This window comes from Tiliqua scincoides, chromosome 6 (genome assembly GCF_035046505.1).
Source record: "Tiliqua scincoides isolate rTilSci1 chromosome 6, rTilSci1.hap2, whole genome shotgun sequence".
Classification (NCBI taxonomy): domain Eukaryota; kingdom Metazoa; phylum Chordata; class Lepidosauria; order Squamata; family Scincidae; genus Tiliqua; species Tiliqua scincoides.
This window is the reverse complement of record NC_089826.1, coordinates 26659341-26675556: the sequence shown is the minus strand read 5'-3', so window position 1 is coordinate 26675556 and position 16216 is coordinate 26659341. Positions and strand designations below refer to the sequence as shown.

Genomic DNA, 16216 nt, shown 5'->3' with positions numbered 1-16216 from the left:
GCAATTCTGTCTTGTGCTGGAACAGGCAGACCAGGAGGCCTGCACTATATCCAGTCCAAGATAGGGACCCAAAGTGGCTCAACTGGGGGCAAGGGGAAACTCTTCCTCTTACCACCAGGTAAGCCACTACAGCCCCAGTGGGTCTCCACAGACTTGCGCCGCCTCAGGAGCAGAGTGGCTCCGTGCTGCTTGGGGAATGGGGTTGGGATCCGGCATAACAGCCGGGTCTGAGCCCCACTTCCCGCTTGCCACCCACCTGCCCCCAGGACTGCTCTCCCCCGCCCTCCCCCCACCCCAGAATGCCTCCCTCCCACCTCCTCCCCACCCACCCCTGCGTCAGCCGAGCTTGGCCGATGCAACCCTCCCCATCAGAGTCGGCCCAGAGGCTGGATTCAGCCTCTGTGGGCTGGTGTGCATCCCTGGGTCGGCACGCGTCCCTGGGTCGGCCCAGCCGACTCTAGAGGAGATGCAAACATGCTTTATGGCACATTTGTGACCTTCCTGGGCCGACGCAAAGGAGTTGCATCAGCCCAGGGCTTGCTCTGGATTGCGCCCCTAATTGCATAACAAGAGGATCGGAGTATCCCTGTCATTAAATGACACACACCTATACTTTTAACCTGCAATCATCTTCTTGAAAAACTCCATCTTCCTTGGGACTTTTCATAGAGAGGAAGGTGGTGATTGAGAAAAGAAAATGTCCTTTTAATCCCTGCTGGGACTTCAGGCTTTCCTGGCATTAACCCCTGATTCAAAAGGCACTTATCTAAGGCCCAACAGGGGAGTTCTATGGCAGGGGCCTCCAGAGGCCTGGCCACAAGCCAGATCTGAGATACCAAGATTACCTGTGCAATGTGGCAATGGTGAAAACTTTCCATTCCAAGTTCCATTCACCCAGGAAATTGGAGTGCTCAGCCTGCTGGGACGACGGGCACTGGAAGTGGCTGCCTGGCATGAATTTCTGCACAGATCAGCTATGAAAAATGGAGGCTACAGCGCGGAATGGAAAAACTTAGCCACTGCTGTACTGTGCCTGGACGAGTAATTTTGGGATGCAGTGGACTGTGAGATTGCTGTTTTATAGTATGATTTTGAGTCAGGAACACTAGGGTTTTTCCTCAGACCGCTGTTGTGCTGAAAAAACATTCTTGGCCCCCCAAACTACAGCTGTTTGTATGAGCCAAGTGAGTAGGAGCCCTCCATATTGTGAGGGCACGTTGGACATAAAGAGTGTGTCATGCCAGTTAAAACTGGCAGATACTTTTGAGGATAACCGTGGGTGCTGAAGACAGGCACACATTCTAAGCAGTGTCCCCTGCTTGGGGACATTTTTGGAGGGACTGCAGAGAGCCCTAATGGATTTGCCGAGCTCCAAAGTGCTGTGACAGAAGCTGTGCAGGGTTCCAATTTGAGCTGTTTGGCTGCACAGTTTTGTGGGAACGTTGTTTCTAAGTGGAAATGCTTTGCCTACATTCTCTGCTAGGAAAACAAATACCTTGGAGTGCAACAAATGTGTGTGGAGGATCAGTATTCCTGCCACGCACACCATGCACAAGCATATCATGTTTTGATCGATCTGTTCCTGAGAAGAAAAAGCAAGTGAAGCCACAGTTTATCTGTCTAATTAAATTACACTGTAGCAACACGCATCCTTCTTGAAAATGCTCTTTGATTTGCAGTTGACAATTAACTTGGCTGCATGTTTGGCTATTATTATTATTATTATTATTATTATTATTATTATTATTATTATTATTATTATTATTGCACCAGTGATGATAGTAAATGCCATTTATGCAAAAAATGGGATGAAACAATCAATCATCTCATTTGCGAATGTCCCAAAATAGCCAGCACTGATTTCAAAGAACGGCACAATAATGTGGCCAAATTAGTTCACTGGGCCTTATGTAAAAGGTGCAACATACCCATGTCAGAAATATTATTTTTATTATTTCTACTCATTTTAGCCAGGAGATAGCATTTTTGAAGTCTGCTCTAGGAAGCTCAAGGGATTTTGGTTCTGATAACACAAACTTGAAGTTCAATATGTCAGAATTAGAGCCGAGATAAACAATTACAATTTCCTCCTGAAATTTCACTGACTTGTCAACTGCCAAAATCAGAGTATCATCATGTTTTGTGATAAAACAAACCTTCAGTCACATGCAGTCATTTCTGAATTATTCAGGTGGTACTCGTTTATAGTTGGGTTTGCCAATGGCAGAATTAAGGGGAGGGGGGAGTTGTGGTCAATAATAGGAAGGAATAATTGCTATAAGATTCCTTAGGCTGCAGTTGTATACAGTACACACTTTTCTGGAAGTAACCCCCACAGAACACAAAGGGACTTACTTCAGAGTAGATATGCATAGGATGTTCTGTTGAATAGCTGATGCGAGTTTAAAATTTCGATTCTGGATTAATCTGAAGTTTTAACTGAGATAATGAAGAATCAGTGATATATCATCGCTTCAAAACAGACTCTTTGCTCACAGTCCAGCAGTTAAGTACATTTGCAGTGCAATCCTATACATAAGTGAATTTATTCCAAAGGCTACACAAAGAAGGGGAGATTGTGGGGTGGGAATCCAGTTCTGTGCATCCCACCAAATGAATTTATTCCACATTTCAACACCTCTGTTTCAGGTATATGGAAACATCTTGATATTTTTCTGAAGGCATTTACCTCTTTTTGGAGGTCTCAAAAACACAGTGCACAAAACGTGGTGGTACAAAAACACGGTGGTGTAGAAATGAGGTAGTGTGGAAATGCACTATCAGTAGAATTTAGTTAAATCTGCATACAGTGCCCCCCTTCAAGTAGCGCCCAGGGCAGATATCTCCACTTGCCACACCCTAGATATGCCACTATGTAAAGAGTCTTTGGACCATAGTCACAATCCAGCCAGATTAAGTACTTAATATCATTGATCGCAATGGAAGTTAAGCACGTGCTTAAACTTCTCCCACTAAAATATATACTTCTTCAGAATGGTCATGCATTTTTTGGTGTTATCCAGAATTTTAGCCAGATACAAACTGAGTTTATTAAGGGGGAAAATCAAGTCATACTGAAATATCGAAATTGTATTATGAGCAACTTGGTAGCTACTAAACTGTATTGGCAAGGCATTGAAACTTACATATTTACATACATACTTCCAGTTTTGAGGAAATTGCTGCAAGAACTTTGGAAGTCATCCAGTAGAAAAACTGACAACTCTAATTCAGTTTAGAAATAGACATACCTTTACTCCAGGGTGGAGTTATGCAGCTATAATGGCTGAAAAGTGTAAATTAGTGGAATGAAAACTGTAAATGCAGGCATGCTACAAATAATGTATTTTCTGTTTATGAAAAGGAAAATAATACAGTGATAGGTGCATCAACATGCAGAACTGAATTTGTTGAATTGCAACTGGTAAGAAATGCCAGCTCAATGGGGCACATCATATCTGTCACCCTTGTGCCACCCTTATTAAGTCATTGAAAATTCCTACTGTCAGGTGTCAGTTTGATTGATTATAGAATCACTTGCTTATCTGGGTGAGTGAAAATTCTCTGTTTCTGACATTGTTGCATAGAAGTTGGCTGCACAGCACTGATAACTGAAAGTGCAGTACCAAATATAGCTACAGTCCTTTACTTCCCTTTGTCTCTGACAGAATGTCTGCTTCCTCTGAGAAGTGTCACTCGATAAAGGGCTTTATGGTGCATGTTTTGATCGGGGACTAAATTCTGCCCTGTTCATGGAAAAGCAGGCTCTCAGCAAGTTCTCTCTGTGTGAAATGTCTCTGTCTGTGAAAGAATTCCTGCTGTGCAGAAGCTTTAACCTTTGTATATATCATGGGCAAGTTGAATTGTTAAAGGTACTTTTCTGCTTGGTATCTGATGAAATGGAGGGATATTGCTTGTGCAGAAAGCAAAGGATTCCTTTACCACTTGTGTGTCCACTCTGTTTAAAAAAATAATAATTCAAGAATCTGTTTTGTACTGTAATAGGTGATTTTCCAAGATAGGAATTTGACACTGGAATTTGAGTGGATGCATTTGTATAATCTACACTGATTGAAAGACAAAACATATACAGCATTGCATATATGCTTATGCTTGTATCATTATCCTAACACTTTTGTTAGTCCTTAAGAACTCTTCAGGCAAATTGACATAAGCTGTAGCTGTGTCTGCAGAAACTATGTTGCGTTACCCTAACTGGGTTTGTAGACCATGTGCATATAACAATAGTCCTATTATTTTATATTCCTACTAACAGAGAACTTGAGGGATTTTATTACAGGTGTGTTCTGTAATAAAAGGTTCTCAAGTTGAAAATTCCAAATGAGGGGGAAGAAGTGGGAAGTTAGTGTGAGGCAGCCATGCTTCCTGGGAATTGGAGGCATTTAGGTTTTTGGCTTATATGCCCAAAGAAACCAATTATCTCCCAATGATAACACACTCTGGTGTAATTATTCTTGTTGCAGATATACATACTAATACGTATAATATTTCAGTGGACCGAATTATTACCCAGAATACTTAATGTACTGATTTTTAAATTTAAAGTGTAACAGTTTAAATTTATATCAAATGAAAGTGTTATATAAGTCAAAGAGACTTTCCACCTGAAGAAGCTTTATGCATGTATTAAAGCAGGGGTCTCCAAACGCCAGCCCGGAGCCAGATGCGACCCGCAGCAAGCCTCTTTCCAGCCCGTGGCCAACCTCTTGTCCCCTGAAAGCCTCTGTACCACTCAACTAAACATGACCAGAACTGTGCTCTGATTGTGTCTGGAGGGTGTTCTGAGGGCCAGAGAGGTTAAATGAATGAGCCCATTCATTCATCTGTTCACTCATCTAAGTTCCATCTCTAATTTATTTATTTAAATTTTATATTTAAATTTTTTTTCTGGCCCTCCACACCACGTCAGATATTTGATGTGGCACTCTGGCCAAAAAGTTTGGAGACTCCTGTATTAAAGTAACTGTTCACATTCAGAAGAAGAATTCTGACATAGAAAGGTGAAATCACATAGGATATCTACAGGTTATCTGAATCCATATTTTTTCTTTTAGGTATGTAAAACTTGAGCATGTCTTCCCAGGCACTTGCCCCTTGGTGCCTAAACTTGAACAATACTTTGGACCAGGCAAAAGGCTCATCTTTTCCCACATCCTGCACTATGGCCCACACTTGGAGAACCCTTGTATTTAAGTGATTATGTAGTTCTTTATAAACAGGAACAGATGAGTTACTTGACAATGGCCTGGGAAGTAATCTCCTGTGGGCAACACTATTCAAGTCCTATGTACTTTGGTGCTGATGTTGCAGAGGAAGGGGCTGAAAAAAGTGTTCAGAGGGGCTGTAGTTCAGAGGTAGAACACATGCCTTGCATGCAGAAGGTCCTTGGTCAACCCCTGGCACTTCCAACCAGGGCTGAGAAGTACACTTCTCAGTGCACTTCTCAAAGCATGCACTTTTTGCACACTCAAAAAAGCTCTCCTGTCTACTCTAAGCCTCTTCCTGGTGTTTGTCACATTGCATATGGCCTCCCAGTTCATCATCCTAATGACATCATCACCAGTTGCTTCTGGTGGTACGTCCAATAGGTGGATCATGCGACCTGGTACAGTGGGGGAACAAATGTTAAGAAACACTGCAGTAGACAATTCTGAGTAGATGGAACAATGTTCTGATGTAGTAGAAGGCAGCTTCATAAGTTCATAGAGGTTTGCTTTGTTTCTTTGAAGGACCTGCAACCTTAGACTTCTTAGAAGAACCAAATGTTGTCAGTTCAGAAGAAACTTCCATAGTTCCTTATAGGCCTCTCCACGGCTACAGAAGGATGAGAAATAGGGTTGTTTCTCACAATAATACCGTTGCCTCAAATTGCCTTCCATGTAGTCGGTTGCTTCAGGATTCAGCCTCTACATGTCTCCAGGATTGTTTCCTGATGCCAGTTTTAATGCTCCTAATTGATGTTTACTTCACATAAGACAATCTTTAATCTTTTGAAAAGACTTATTTTATATTATCCCCTACAGTTTTTTTTCCTTGTTTGTTCTGTTGCAGGCTTTTGGTAGACCTGTAACATTCTAGACTCTTGGATGTTGCCAATCATTCCTTTGCTTGATAGCCTCACAAAAGATAAAAGATCTGACTTAGCAAGGATTGGTTTTTTTAAAATAGTGCTTTTTGTGAATCACCTTCTGTAGAACATCTCTAAATCTGCCTGAAATGAGTGCATTTTTGGTTTGAGAACCTGGCTTGTTCACAATATATGGTTAAAACAAATCATCATCTTTAAACCTGGAGTGAAAACTACAATTCTGTCAACCGCCCCTCCCCCCCATGAATGAAGGGGAGAGGGAAATGCACAAACCCAAGACTCATGTTAGTTACATCTGAACCCAATGAGTTAGTTCTGATACACATTTGTATATTCCCCAATATAATCTCACACAATCCTACATATATTTACTTAGAAGTAAACACCACTACGTTCATCAAAGCTTACTCCCAGCTAAATTTGTATAGCTTTTCAGCCTAGCAGATCAACCCTAACTCCCCATGTGGTGATGCAGTGGCTCTAACACAGCTTCTGTTGTATCCTGCAGGGGTGTTTCAGAATGTTAAGCCTCCTATGGGGTAAGGGAACATTTGTTTCATTGCCCTGGGGTAAGCCCTAGCAGCCACCATGGGTTAACTCGGACCTGTGCTAGCTCATGGCTGGCTGAAGTCTGCATTGAGCTGTGCAGGCGGATCAGGTCCAGGAAGGAGCTTAGGATTTGGCAGGCACCACTGCCTCCAAACTCAGCCGCTTCTCAGGCCTGATCCACTCACCCCCTGCCACATCTTCTCCCTGTTCTGCCCAACTCCTGCCTAGTTTCACCCTCCCTGCATCCTTTCTGAACCTGGCATGGCCTTACTTGCTCTAAAGTAGGAAGGCTGGGTCTGTCCTTGTGTGGACTTGACCACTTGCCATTTGCAGCAGTGACCAGACCTCGTGTGCTAACAGTGTCATCTTGCGACAGCAGCAAAGTGTGTTATAACATACCCCTAGGATTGGGCCACCAGTGACTTTCCACTGATATTGTACAATGGCCAATGTGTAAGACAATGTATACAGAGCCTTTCAACTGGAAATGTCAGAGATTGGAACAGGGCCTTTTGGTATGGAAAGCATGTACACTGCAACTGCCTTGTCTCCTAAATTTTGTTTCAATAACTTTTGATAATTGCATTTTTGACCTGGAAATTTTGGCTATAGTATATAGATCTCCAATGGCAGCTGCCTTTGGGTGACCCAGTATTAAGAGATATGAAGGATATATAATGCTGCTAACTATTATTTACCATTATTGGCAAAGGACTGCATGGCGGAAGTCTACTTCGTGTACTAAATATAATCAAATCTATATTTAGTTTTCATGAATGAGAGTTGCATAGCATCCCCAGTCATATGAGTGCTGAAACATGTTTTTAATTGTTGCAGAAAGCCCTAGCCATCCCAGGGTCACAGTGGAATAAGAGTATTTTAAGCTGCATATTAGATTACAAAAACAGAAATTCAAATGAGAACTTTAATAATTGTATTGTTTGGTAAATGTTAATTACCTGTTATGTAATGTAACTATCTATTATGCATCTCACATTTATTTGTTAAAAGTAAACCTTCATAATAAATGTGTTTCTTGCTTCTTTGAAATGTCGTATAAATTCCAGGTATATGCCTCTATAGTTGTACATATGTCTCTATAAATAAGGTCTAGGTGTACATATATATGCCTCTGTACTTGTACATATAAATTGGAGACGACAGAGACAAGCCTTTTGTCCCTTTCATCTTCAGAAAAGTGATCATTCATAACTGCATGGATGAATGACATTTTATAATACCCAACTTCAACTAATGGTAATTAGGACTTAATAGAATCTTAGTAAAAGAGGCAAGTAAGGCACTTGATGATGATGATGATGATGATTAACAACAGTTTTTATATACTGCTTTTCAACAAAAAGTTCACAAAGCGGTTTACAGAGAAAATCTAATGGCTCCCTGTCCCAAAACGGCTCACACTCTAAAAAGATGCAAAGGAATACCAGCAGACAGCCACTAGAAAAGACACTGCTGGGGTGGGAAGGGCCAGTTACTCTCCCACTGCTAAACAAAAGAGGATGGGTTTCAAAACACCCATTTGAAAAAGTGCCTCTTTCCCAGTTAGCAGGGGTAATAGGCATCCTGAATGCCCCCTTTCCTCTGAAAGGATGAATGCTCTTCATCATTTAGGTTCTTATGTTGATGTGTACATCTAGTGTTGGATATGGATGGTTGTACGTAATTTGTTTTTTAATTTTGAAGGATTTATATCTTCCTGTTCCTATCCCATGAGGGAAGTTCAAAACAACTCACAAATGGCAGAAAAATGAATAAAACAAATGCAACAAAATACTTGATAAATATTATTATTATTGATGATGATGATGATGATAATACACCACTTTTCAACAAAAAGATTTACAGAGTGATTTACAGTGAAAATAAAATAAATTGTCCCCTGTCCCTTTAATAGTATATTTCATGATATATTCCAATAATATATCAGTTTTAAAAAATGTCTGGGCAACGGAACCAGGTAAAAAGAACCTGTCAAAACAGAGAAGAGCTAAGTCAAATACAATGTCTTGACCCCCTTCAGAGCACCAACAGAAAGGGAATAAATCTAATATCTAATAGGAGGAATTCCAAAGACTAAGCACTACAATGGAAAAGTCCCTTTCTTTGACTTATTATCAATCAGATTTCCAATATGATGGAATCTTCAACAGAGCTCCCTTAGAGCCTCCTTAGATATGGTTGCAAGACAGACTGATTCATACATACTTACTTAGTTGGCAACCTTCAGTCTCGAAAGACTATGGTATCGCGCTCTGAATGGTGGTTCATACATAGAGAAGTGGTATTCTAAGTAAATAGCTTTATAGGTTACCACCAGCACTTTGAATTGTGTCTAAAACAGAGGTGTGACATGTTCATAACCCTGGGCCCCAGTCAGCGACCTGAGGGCTGCATTCTATACCAACTGCAGTTTCTGAATGGTCTTTATAGGCAACTGTCGTTATCTCTGTGCAAGAGTGTGGAGGAATCAGCTGGCAAAAATAAGATCTTTGAGAAGCCGGTCTGAAGCACAGTTGCAGCTGCCTGCGAGAGGCCTGGAAAATGCATCCATCCCGCAGCGGATCCTGCTTAGCCTTTTCAGGCACAATGACAGCTCAACCTTCAGACCACACCTCCTGCCTCCTAAAATTTTGTAAATTATATAGCAGGGGTGTCCAAAGTTTTTGGCAGGAGGGCCACATCTTCTCTCTGACACTGTGTTGGGGGCTGGGGGGAAAAAAGAATTAATTTACATTTAAAATTTGAATAAATGTACATAAGTTTACATAAATGAATATATTAAAGACGAACATATATGAATGAATGAAGGTCTTGCAGTAGCTCAAGGCCTATAAAAGGTCTAGCACAAAACAAGGCCAGCCTTTCCTTCACTGCCACTGCTGCACCACAGACGTGAAACAGCAACAGCAAGCAGTGGAGGGAGCCCTTGTCCCACAGCTCAAACAAGCGGTCAAACAGTCACCCTCACGCTGAGATCAGTTGCATTGGGCCAGAGCAGGCTCCAACAAATCTCCAGAGGGCCAGAGGCTCATTGGAGACTGAGGGCTCCCTGAGGGCCGCAATGAGAGGCCTCAAGGGCCGCAAGTGGCCCCAGGGCCAGGGTTTGGGCAACCCTGTTATACAGAATAGTCTGTAAGCTGTCAATAGGAAATGTTTTGCCAAGGAAAACAGTTCTTTATTTGCTCTTTTAGTTCACATGAATTAATTTAATGATATGACTTGTCTTGAAGTCAGTCTGAATATAATAATGTCGGGGGAAAATTGACTGAAGCGTAATTGAAGCAATAGAAAATTCATAAACAACTTTTGGCAGATCTCTGGGTGTTTTTTTTGAATTAACCTTTATTAAAATCAGATACTTTCTAATATCAAGGATGACATACTGGGAATTGCCCTTTATTTTCAATTTTAATTCATGAATATATTTGCAAATATGTATGCAAATCTTGCTTCATAATATTATTTCACTTGTTCTTTAAAAACTAAATAAGAAAGCATGTAGTATTAGGAATTTTCTTAGAGTTACACTGGAGAATATAATATCCCCAAGAAGCCTACTACCAGGGCATGAAGACAGACAAGGATTTCCTGTTAGCAGTTCCTGTTAACTGCTCCATCTAGTATTGAAAGGCAAGGATAACTTCATGGGTGGGCTTTGAAGGGAAATGCTGAGTCTACAACACAATGGCACACGTATGTGCCTGGCTAACTGCTGAGGCATTGAGGGTTTGCTGCTGCTCCCTGCTTCCACCTATTAAACCATGATCTGCAAGATGCTTTCCAGGCCACTTTGGGGGGACAGTGGCAGCAAACAATCTCTTCCTTCCCTTTGTCCCAATTCCCAGTTGCCCTGTCCCCCAATGCTATGTTGAGATGCTATGCTGTGTTGGGGCTTGAGCATTCAGGAATTATTAAATTGTGCTGGGGAAGAAATCTGCTGCCACCAATTGGTCCTCAGTGCTTCCTGGCAAGTCTCCCCATTGAGTGGCCAGTCAGGAAAGGGAACTGAGAATTTGGGAGTAGATGGGTGAGAGTCCTCCTTCATACGTTACAGCTGTAGCTGCAAGTAGGGACATGAAGAGGACTTATGCTTTTTTATTGAATGAGCTTTTTAAACATGCATATCAAACACGCACTGGGAGGGGAAACCAAAGCATGCACAGGGATCCTGTGTAGTGGCCAATGGCATGGCTATGCAGTTCAGTGGGGGGGGGGCAGACAGACAAGGGAGGTGAGGGTGAAAGATACTAGTAAAAAGACTAACTGTGGGGATTTAACAGAGTTTTTTAAAAAAACAGGGAATCAAAAATGGTTCCTAGTTCGACTTGCTCTCTCACTCACTGTAGTGGGACAGGGCTAAAGTAATTTTGACCATTCACTCAAGACTGGACTCGGTGTGTAAGTGGTTGTTGGGAAGAAAAGAAGAGGAAGAGAAGGAAAAAATGCTTAGTGAATGAAGGTGAAGGGGGAGAAAGAAATAGGGTGTTAGAGGGGCTTCTCCCAAAAATCCGTGGTTAAGAAAGTAGGGGTTTTAGGGTACAGGAAGAAAGGAAGAGGGAAAATTAGTGGATATGGGAGAACGTGCCTGCAGTTCAGACCACATCAAAAATACGTGGTTGGGGAGCAGTTCTCTGTTGCCCGTGGGCACAGGTGAGCTTAGAGGCTGACTGTGAAATCACTTCAGCCACATGCAGTTGGGAAACTAGTCTCTCCCACTAAATATCTCCTCTTAACTGATAACCCAGGTTTCTGAAAGGAACGAAGAAGGAACAATTTTCCTTGTTCCTGGAGTCTTTGGTAGTTTGGTTAAGGACATTGTTTAATAGAGGCCTGAGGCTGATTCTTAGGCCTTCCCTGAAACAGTTGAAAAATAGAGTAAATTCACTAACAACATACAGAAGGAGAAAAAGTCCTGTTGGTCCTGAAAAAGTCCAAACTGTTGGCAGTTTGAACGAAAGTCAGACATTGAAAGATAAAGGGGATTTGTGGGTCCATGGTGAGCCCATCGCAAAGACCATGTTTACTGTTTTGTATCTGCTAACAAATACATTGTGTTGCGGGGACCACAGACCAAGGCAGCGAACTCTTGCCAACAATCCAGGAAATATTTGTGTTACTGACCTGGCCTGTGCTTTCCTGGCAAGTGAAAACTAGAAGTGGCAGTTTAAAGCTCTTAAAGGCGTATTGAAGGCCAGGGAGTCTCTCTGGGTAGCCTCCTCCAGCCCTCTGAAGGCCCCCTGGGTGGGGCAAGGAAGGCGGCCAGGGGGAGAAAGATGGCAGCACTCCTGCAGGCGTGGTGCCCCAGAGCATTTGCACCCCCCTCTTTGCCCCCCCCCCCCGAGTTAGGCCTATGTTTCCTGGGCAGATGGCAAAATTGACCAGGGGGCAGTCTTGCTGTCTCTTATTTTCCAGGAACTGTAGCTGGTATGCACAGATATTTTTGGAGGGGGGGGAGGGGGGAAATGCTTACTCCTCATGCCATTCATAATTTTGTAGACCTCCACCATGCCACCTCCTGCTCAGTTACTCAGATGACTTTACAAATTGAGCGGTCCATTCTGGTGGTGAAGTCCATAGAAGGGAAAGTAGGCCAAATTCAGTGCACTATACTTGATACTTTTTGTATTTTGTGTGTTTTTCCCCCCCTGCTATCATTCTGTGTCCTCTTGTTGAGCATATAGCAACAGTCCTACATCATGGGAGAGGCCCATTCAAGCTCGAAATCTAACCTGCTCTGCACTAAAATAAATGCATTGTAGGTGGCATACTCTTGGGTTGTATTGCAAGGATGTCATGCTAGCTTTGCTAGCAGGTAAATTGTGGACTGGGTTGGGTTTCCAACAAAGCATCATAGTTGCCTTATGGTCAGCACTTTCGATATTGAACAGTGAGCTCATCAAGTGGTTTCTGCTCCTTCCTATTGTCTTCAAAGTAAAAGATGTTACAAAAGTGGTTTGTAAATGAGAAGTGCACTTTTCTGTTTGGTGAGAGTTGACTAGACATATGACAGTCTAATTAATTGTTTCCAAGTTCAGATCAGTTGTTTGTGTATTTGAAATGAAATGAAACCTGGTATGAGGCTGTGGCTAGACCTTCAAAACGGAAAAGTACACTATGATAAATTATCTTGCCACACAGTAGCTCAGTAGCTCCTCTGCCAGCAACAGCGACCATGTACTGATGATAGTTTCCTAATATGAAGCAAAACATTGTTCTGTACCCATTGCGTTCTTAATAAAACAAAGTGCTTTTGATTTATTCACAGTGAAGGCTGTGAAAGATAGCCTGCCTTTGTTTCTCTATCTCCTGAGTGTTTTGGTTGTTAAGGTTCAAGCCGCTTATTCTGTTTGCTACCTGTTTGTTGACACTTGGAACATTTTGTGCTGATTCCATTTAATGGGTTCCGCAGGAACAATTTTTTTCCTAATTTATCAACTTCCGTTACCCAGCACCACTAAAATTCAACTGATAACATACTCTTTCCTATAAAGATTTGTATGCCCAGAGGCTTTTTCAATGAATGAGATGTTAGTTAATGGCATTCAGGAGTTAGTACAAATGCTGTAAAATATGTGGTTGATGGTATTACAGTTTTGTGAAATATACATGCAATCTGAGAAAAGGAATAGGAACCTATCAGAAGTTGTATTCCCTGCCTACCATGAGAAGGGCTATCAAAAAAATAAAAATAAAAGGGACAACAAAACAAAACTCTAACCAAAAAAGTACATGAATTTGTAGGAAGTTATGTATGCAAAAAAGAGATGAAATTAAACTAAGGGAGGGGAAATTTAGGGAAAAATTATATAAATATTCTCTTTTCTTTTAATAGTGCGGCTCCATGACAGCATATCAGAAGAAGGATTCCATTACTTAGTCTTTGATTTGTAAGTAAATCTACTTTATGCATTTTCTTTTTTTTCCTGGAATATATTTATTTATAACAAATAAAATCAATAAAAATGCCAGCTACTAAAAAAACACAACGGTCAGCTCAGTCCTGAGCTGTCCAGTGCGGCCAGCCTCAGTGGCACCGAGAACAGCTGCCGCCATATCCTGCGCACCCCAGGCTACCTCGGGAGGTGCCTCGGGAGAAGGGGACTTCTCTTTTCCCGGGTAAGGTAAACAGCCCCGCAATGGGGCTACTCACTTTACCACTGAACAAAAGGTCGGTGATAAAGTAAAGGTGTTCGTGTAGAGTACCGAGCCCTCCACGAACGCCTTGGATCCTGCGGAGCGGACCTGCCTCCCTCCCTCCCCCGGCACGCCTCCCGTCTGTCCCTCTCCACGTGTCACGCCTCTGCATCACACCTCCCCCCACCCTTTCTACGCCCCCCGCTGGCCTCCCCCTCCCCAGAACGCCTCATCCCTGCCCCCATCCCCACCCCTGCTTACTGTGCCGCAGCTTGGTGGTCTGTGAGACCGTGAGGTCCGGCCAACACTGGGCTAGCACAGGTGGGAGACCAGCGGCACATCTGCGACAGTCTGCAGTGGCACGGAGCTGTGGCACGGAGTCCAGGATTGGGCTCTAAATCTACTCACAACAAAAAAAACCACAAATATCATGCAAGGATGGAGTGTATCCTTATTGGTGATAAGTTCCCTACCATCTAATCTAGGGATGTCCAAACATTTTGGCAGGAGGGCCACATCATCTCTCTGACACTGTGTTGGGGAATGGGAAAAAAGAATTAATTTACATTTAAAATTTGAATAAATTTATATAAATGAATATATTAGAGATGGAACTTTTATGAATGAATGAAAGTCTTGCAACAGAATGGCCTATAAAAGGCCTTGCACAAAGAAAGGCAGACCTTTCTTTCACTGCCGCTTCACAGATGTAAAACAGCAAGCAGTGGAGGGAGCCCTCAGCCCACAGCTGAGGTCAAACAATTGCCCTCACGCTGAGAGCAGTCACATTGTGCCATTACGGGCTCCAGCAAGTCTCCAGAGGGCCAGAGGCTCATTGGAGATTGGGGGCTCCCTGCAGGCCAGATTGGAGCTTCCTGAGGGCTGCAAATGGCCCCCGGGCCAGGGTTTGGGCACCTTGATCTAGTCCAAATATCAAGAAATAGAATATATGTCTCCATCTGCACTTCTTACAGATTTCTTTTCTCCTCAACTTATCAGTTAGTTGTTTAGACTCTTCTCAATAGTTTGTTTCATTTCTCTCAAATCCAGAAATCATGATATCCTTTTTTTCTTTATGCATTCCCTATAATGCAGCTAGAGCTCATATTACATGGGATGAGCTACAAAACTAAACTTGCAACGCCTGCCTGCATTTTGTGTAACTCAGCATTTGATAGATGGAAAGGTAGCATAAGTAGTTCATAGTAAAGCAATGAATTATTAAATTCTGCCTAGTTGCATATTGAGCTTTACTGCCACCAAGCATGTTCACAATATTCCCCAACCATGGATTTATTGTGCGGTCCTGGGGAAAACTTATTTTCTCAACTTCAGTAGCCTAATTATGTGTGTGCATTCGTTTTCAATACATATTGAAATGGCATCCATTTCTATTTGTTCCAAAACATAATACATCATAATAATGGATTTGTATCCATTTCTATTTGTTCCAAAACATAATACATCACAGGACCAATGGAACAAATGGCAATTCCATTTTTTAAACTCCTGTTTATTTTTGCTTTAAGTAAAGCAAACTATTGTTCTTATTTTGTAACATGTCTCTTCCAGGCAGAGCTCCATCACACTTCTGCTTCCATTTGCCTATAATTTTTACCCATGCTAACAGCCCAATCCTACCTAAATCCCCGTGCAGCAGTGCAGCAGCGCAGGCCATGCTGTATCCTCTGGGTTTGGTTTTGTTTCTTTGGCTGCTGAAGGTCTCCTTGGGAGAGGACATTTGTCCCTTTTGCCCCAGGTAAGCCCCAGCAGCTATAATGAGTCAACGCAGACCGGCACTAGCAATATTGCTGGTGCAAGTCCATGCAGATTTGTGCAGGCAGATCAGACCTGGGAAGAGGGTTTGGATACAACATGTGCCGACAGCACCAGTTCCGTCCCCTCCAGTATCCAATCTGCTCCTGTTGCTGCCTATTCAACCCTTTCCCTGCCCTCTCCCCACTCCTGCAATGGACTTGCCTGCTCTGACAGACCTCTGTTCCTCTTCCAGTGCCGGCCTGCCCACCAGTATGCCAGGGCCTTATGCTGTCACAAAGTGCTTTACAGTGTGCTGGCAGAATGCATATTCCACTGGCACAGGCCCTTGTTAGGACTGGGCCATAAACCCGAGATACATTATTTTCAACAGTTTGGTGGAGTTGCCCTTTGCAAGCTACCATGTGTGAGGCATGGTACAACAAAACTCAAGCCTTGGTTTAAAATTCTGGTTACAATGGGAACCATGGGTAGCTTTCACCATTGTTATAGCCATTAAGGAAAGTGAAGGCAAGTATTTGCACCAAAGGTGGGAAGAAATGTACAAGCCCACAGTTGCTCTTGTGTTATGCCTTCATCAGGCTTTTATTTCCAGCTCTTTCACCCTGGAAATATGTAACTTCCATA

General features: G+C 42.5%; 1 protein-coding gene across 4 annotated transcripts in view; it reads left to right on the top strand.

Annotated features, from left to right (window-relative positions):
• The window catches only part of CAMK2D (calcium/calmodulin dependent protein kinase II delta), a 169465-nt gene that overhangs the window by 74367 nt on the left and 78882 nt on the right, over positions 1-16216 (top strand). For all 4 annotated transcript variants that reach the window (XM_066631889.1, XM_066631891.1, XM_066631893.1 and 1 more), the window contains exon 4: positions 13512-13566. In XM_066631889.1, the coding sequence (XP_066487986.1) occupies positions 13512-13566 (55 nt within the window). The remainder of the gene's footprint in view (positions 1-13511; positions 13567-16216) is intronic.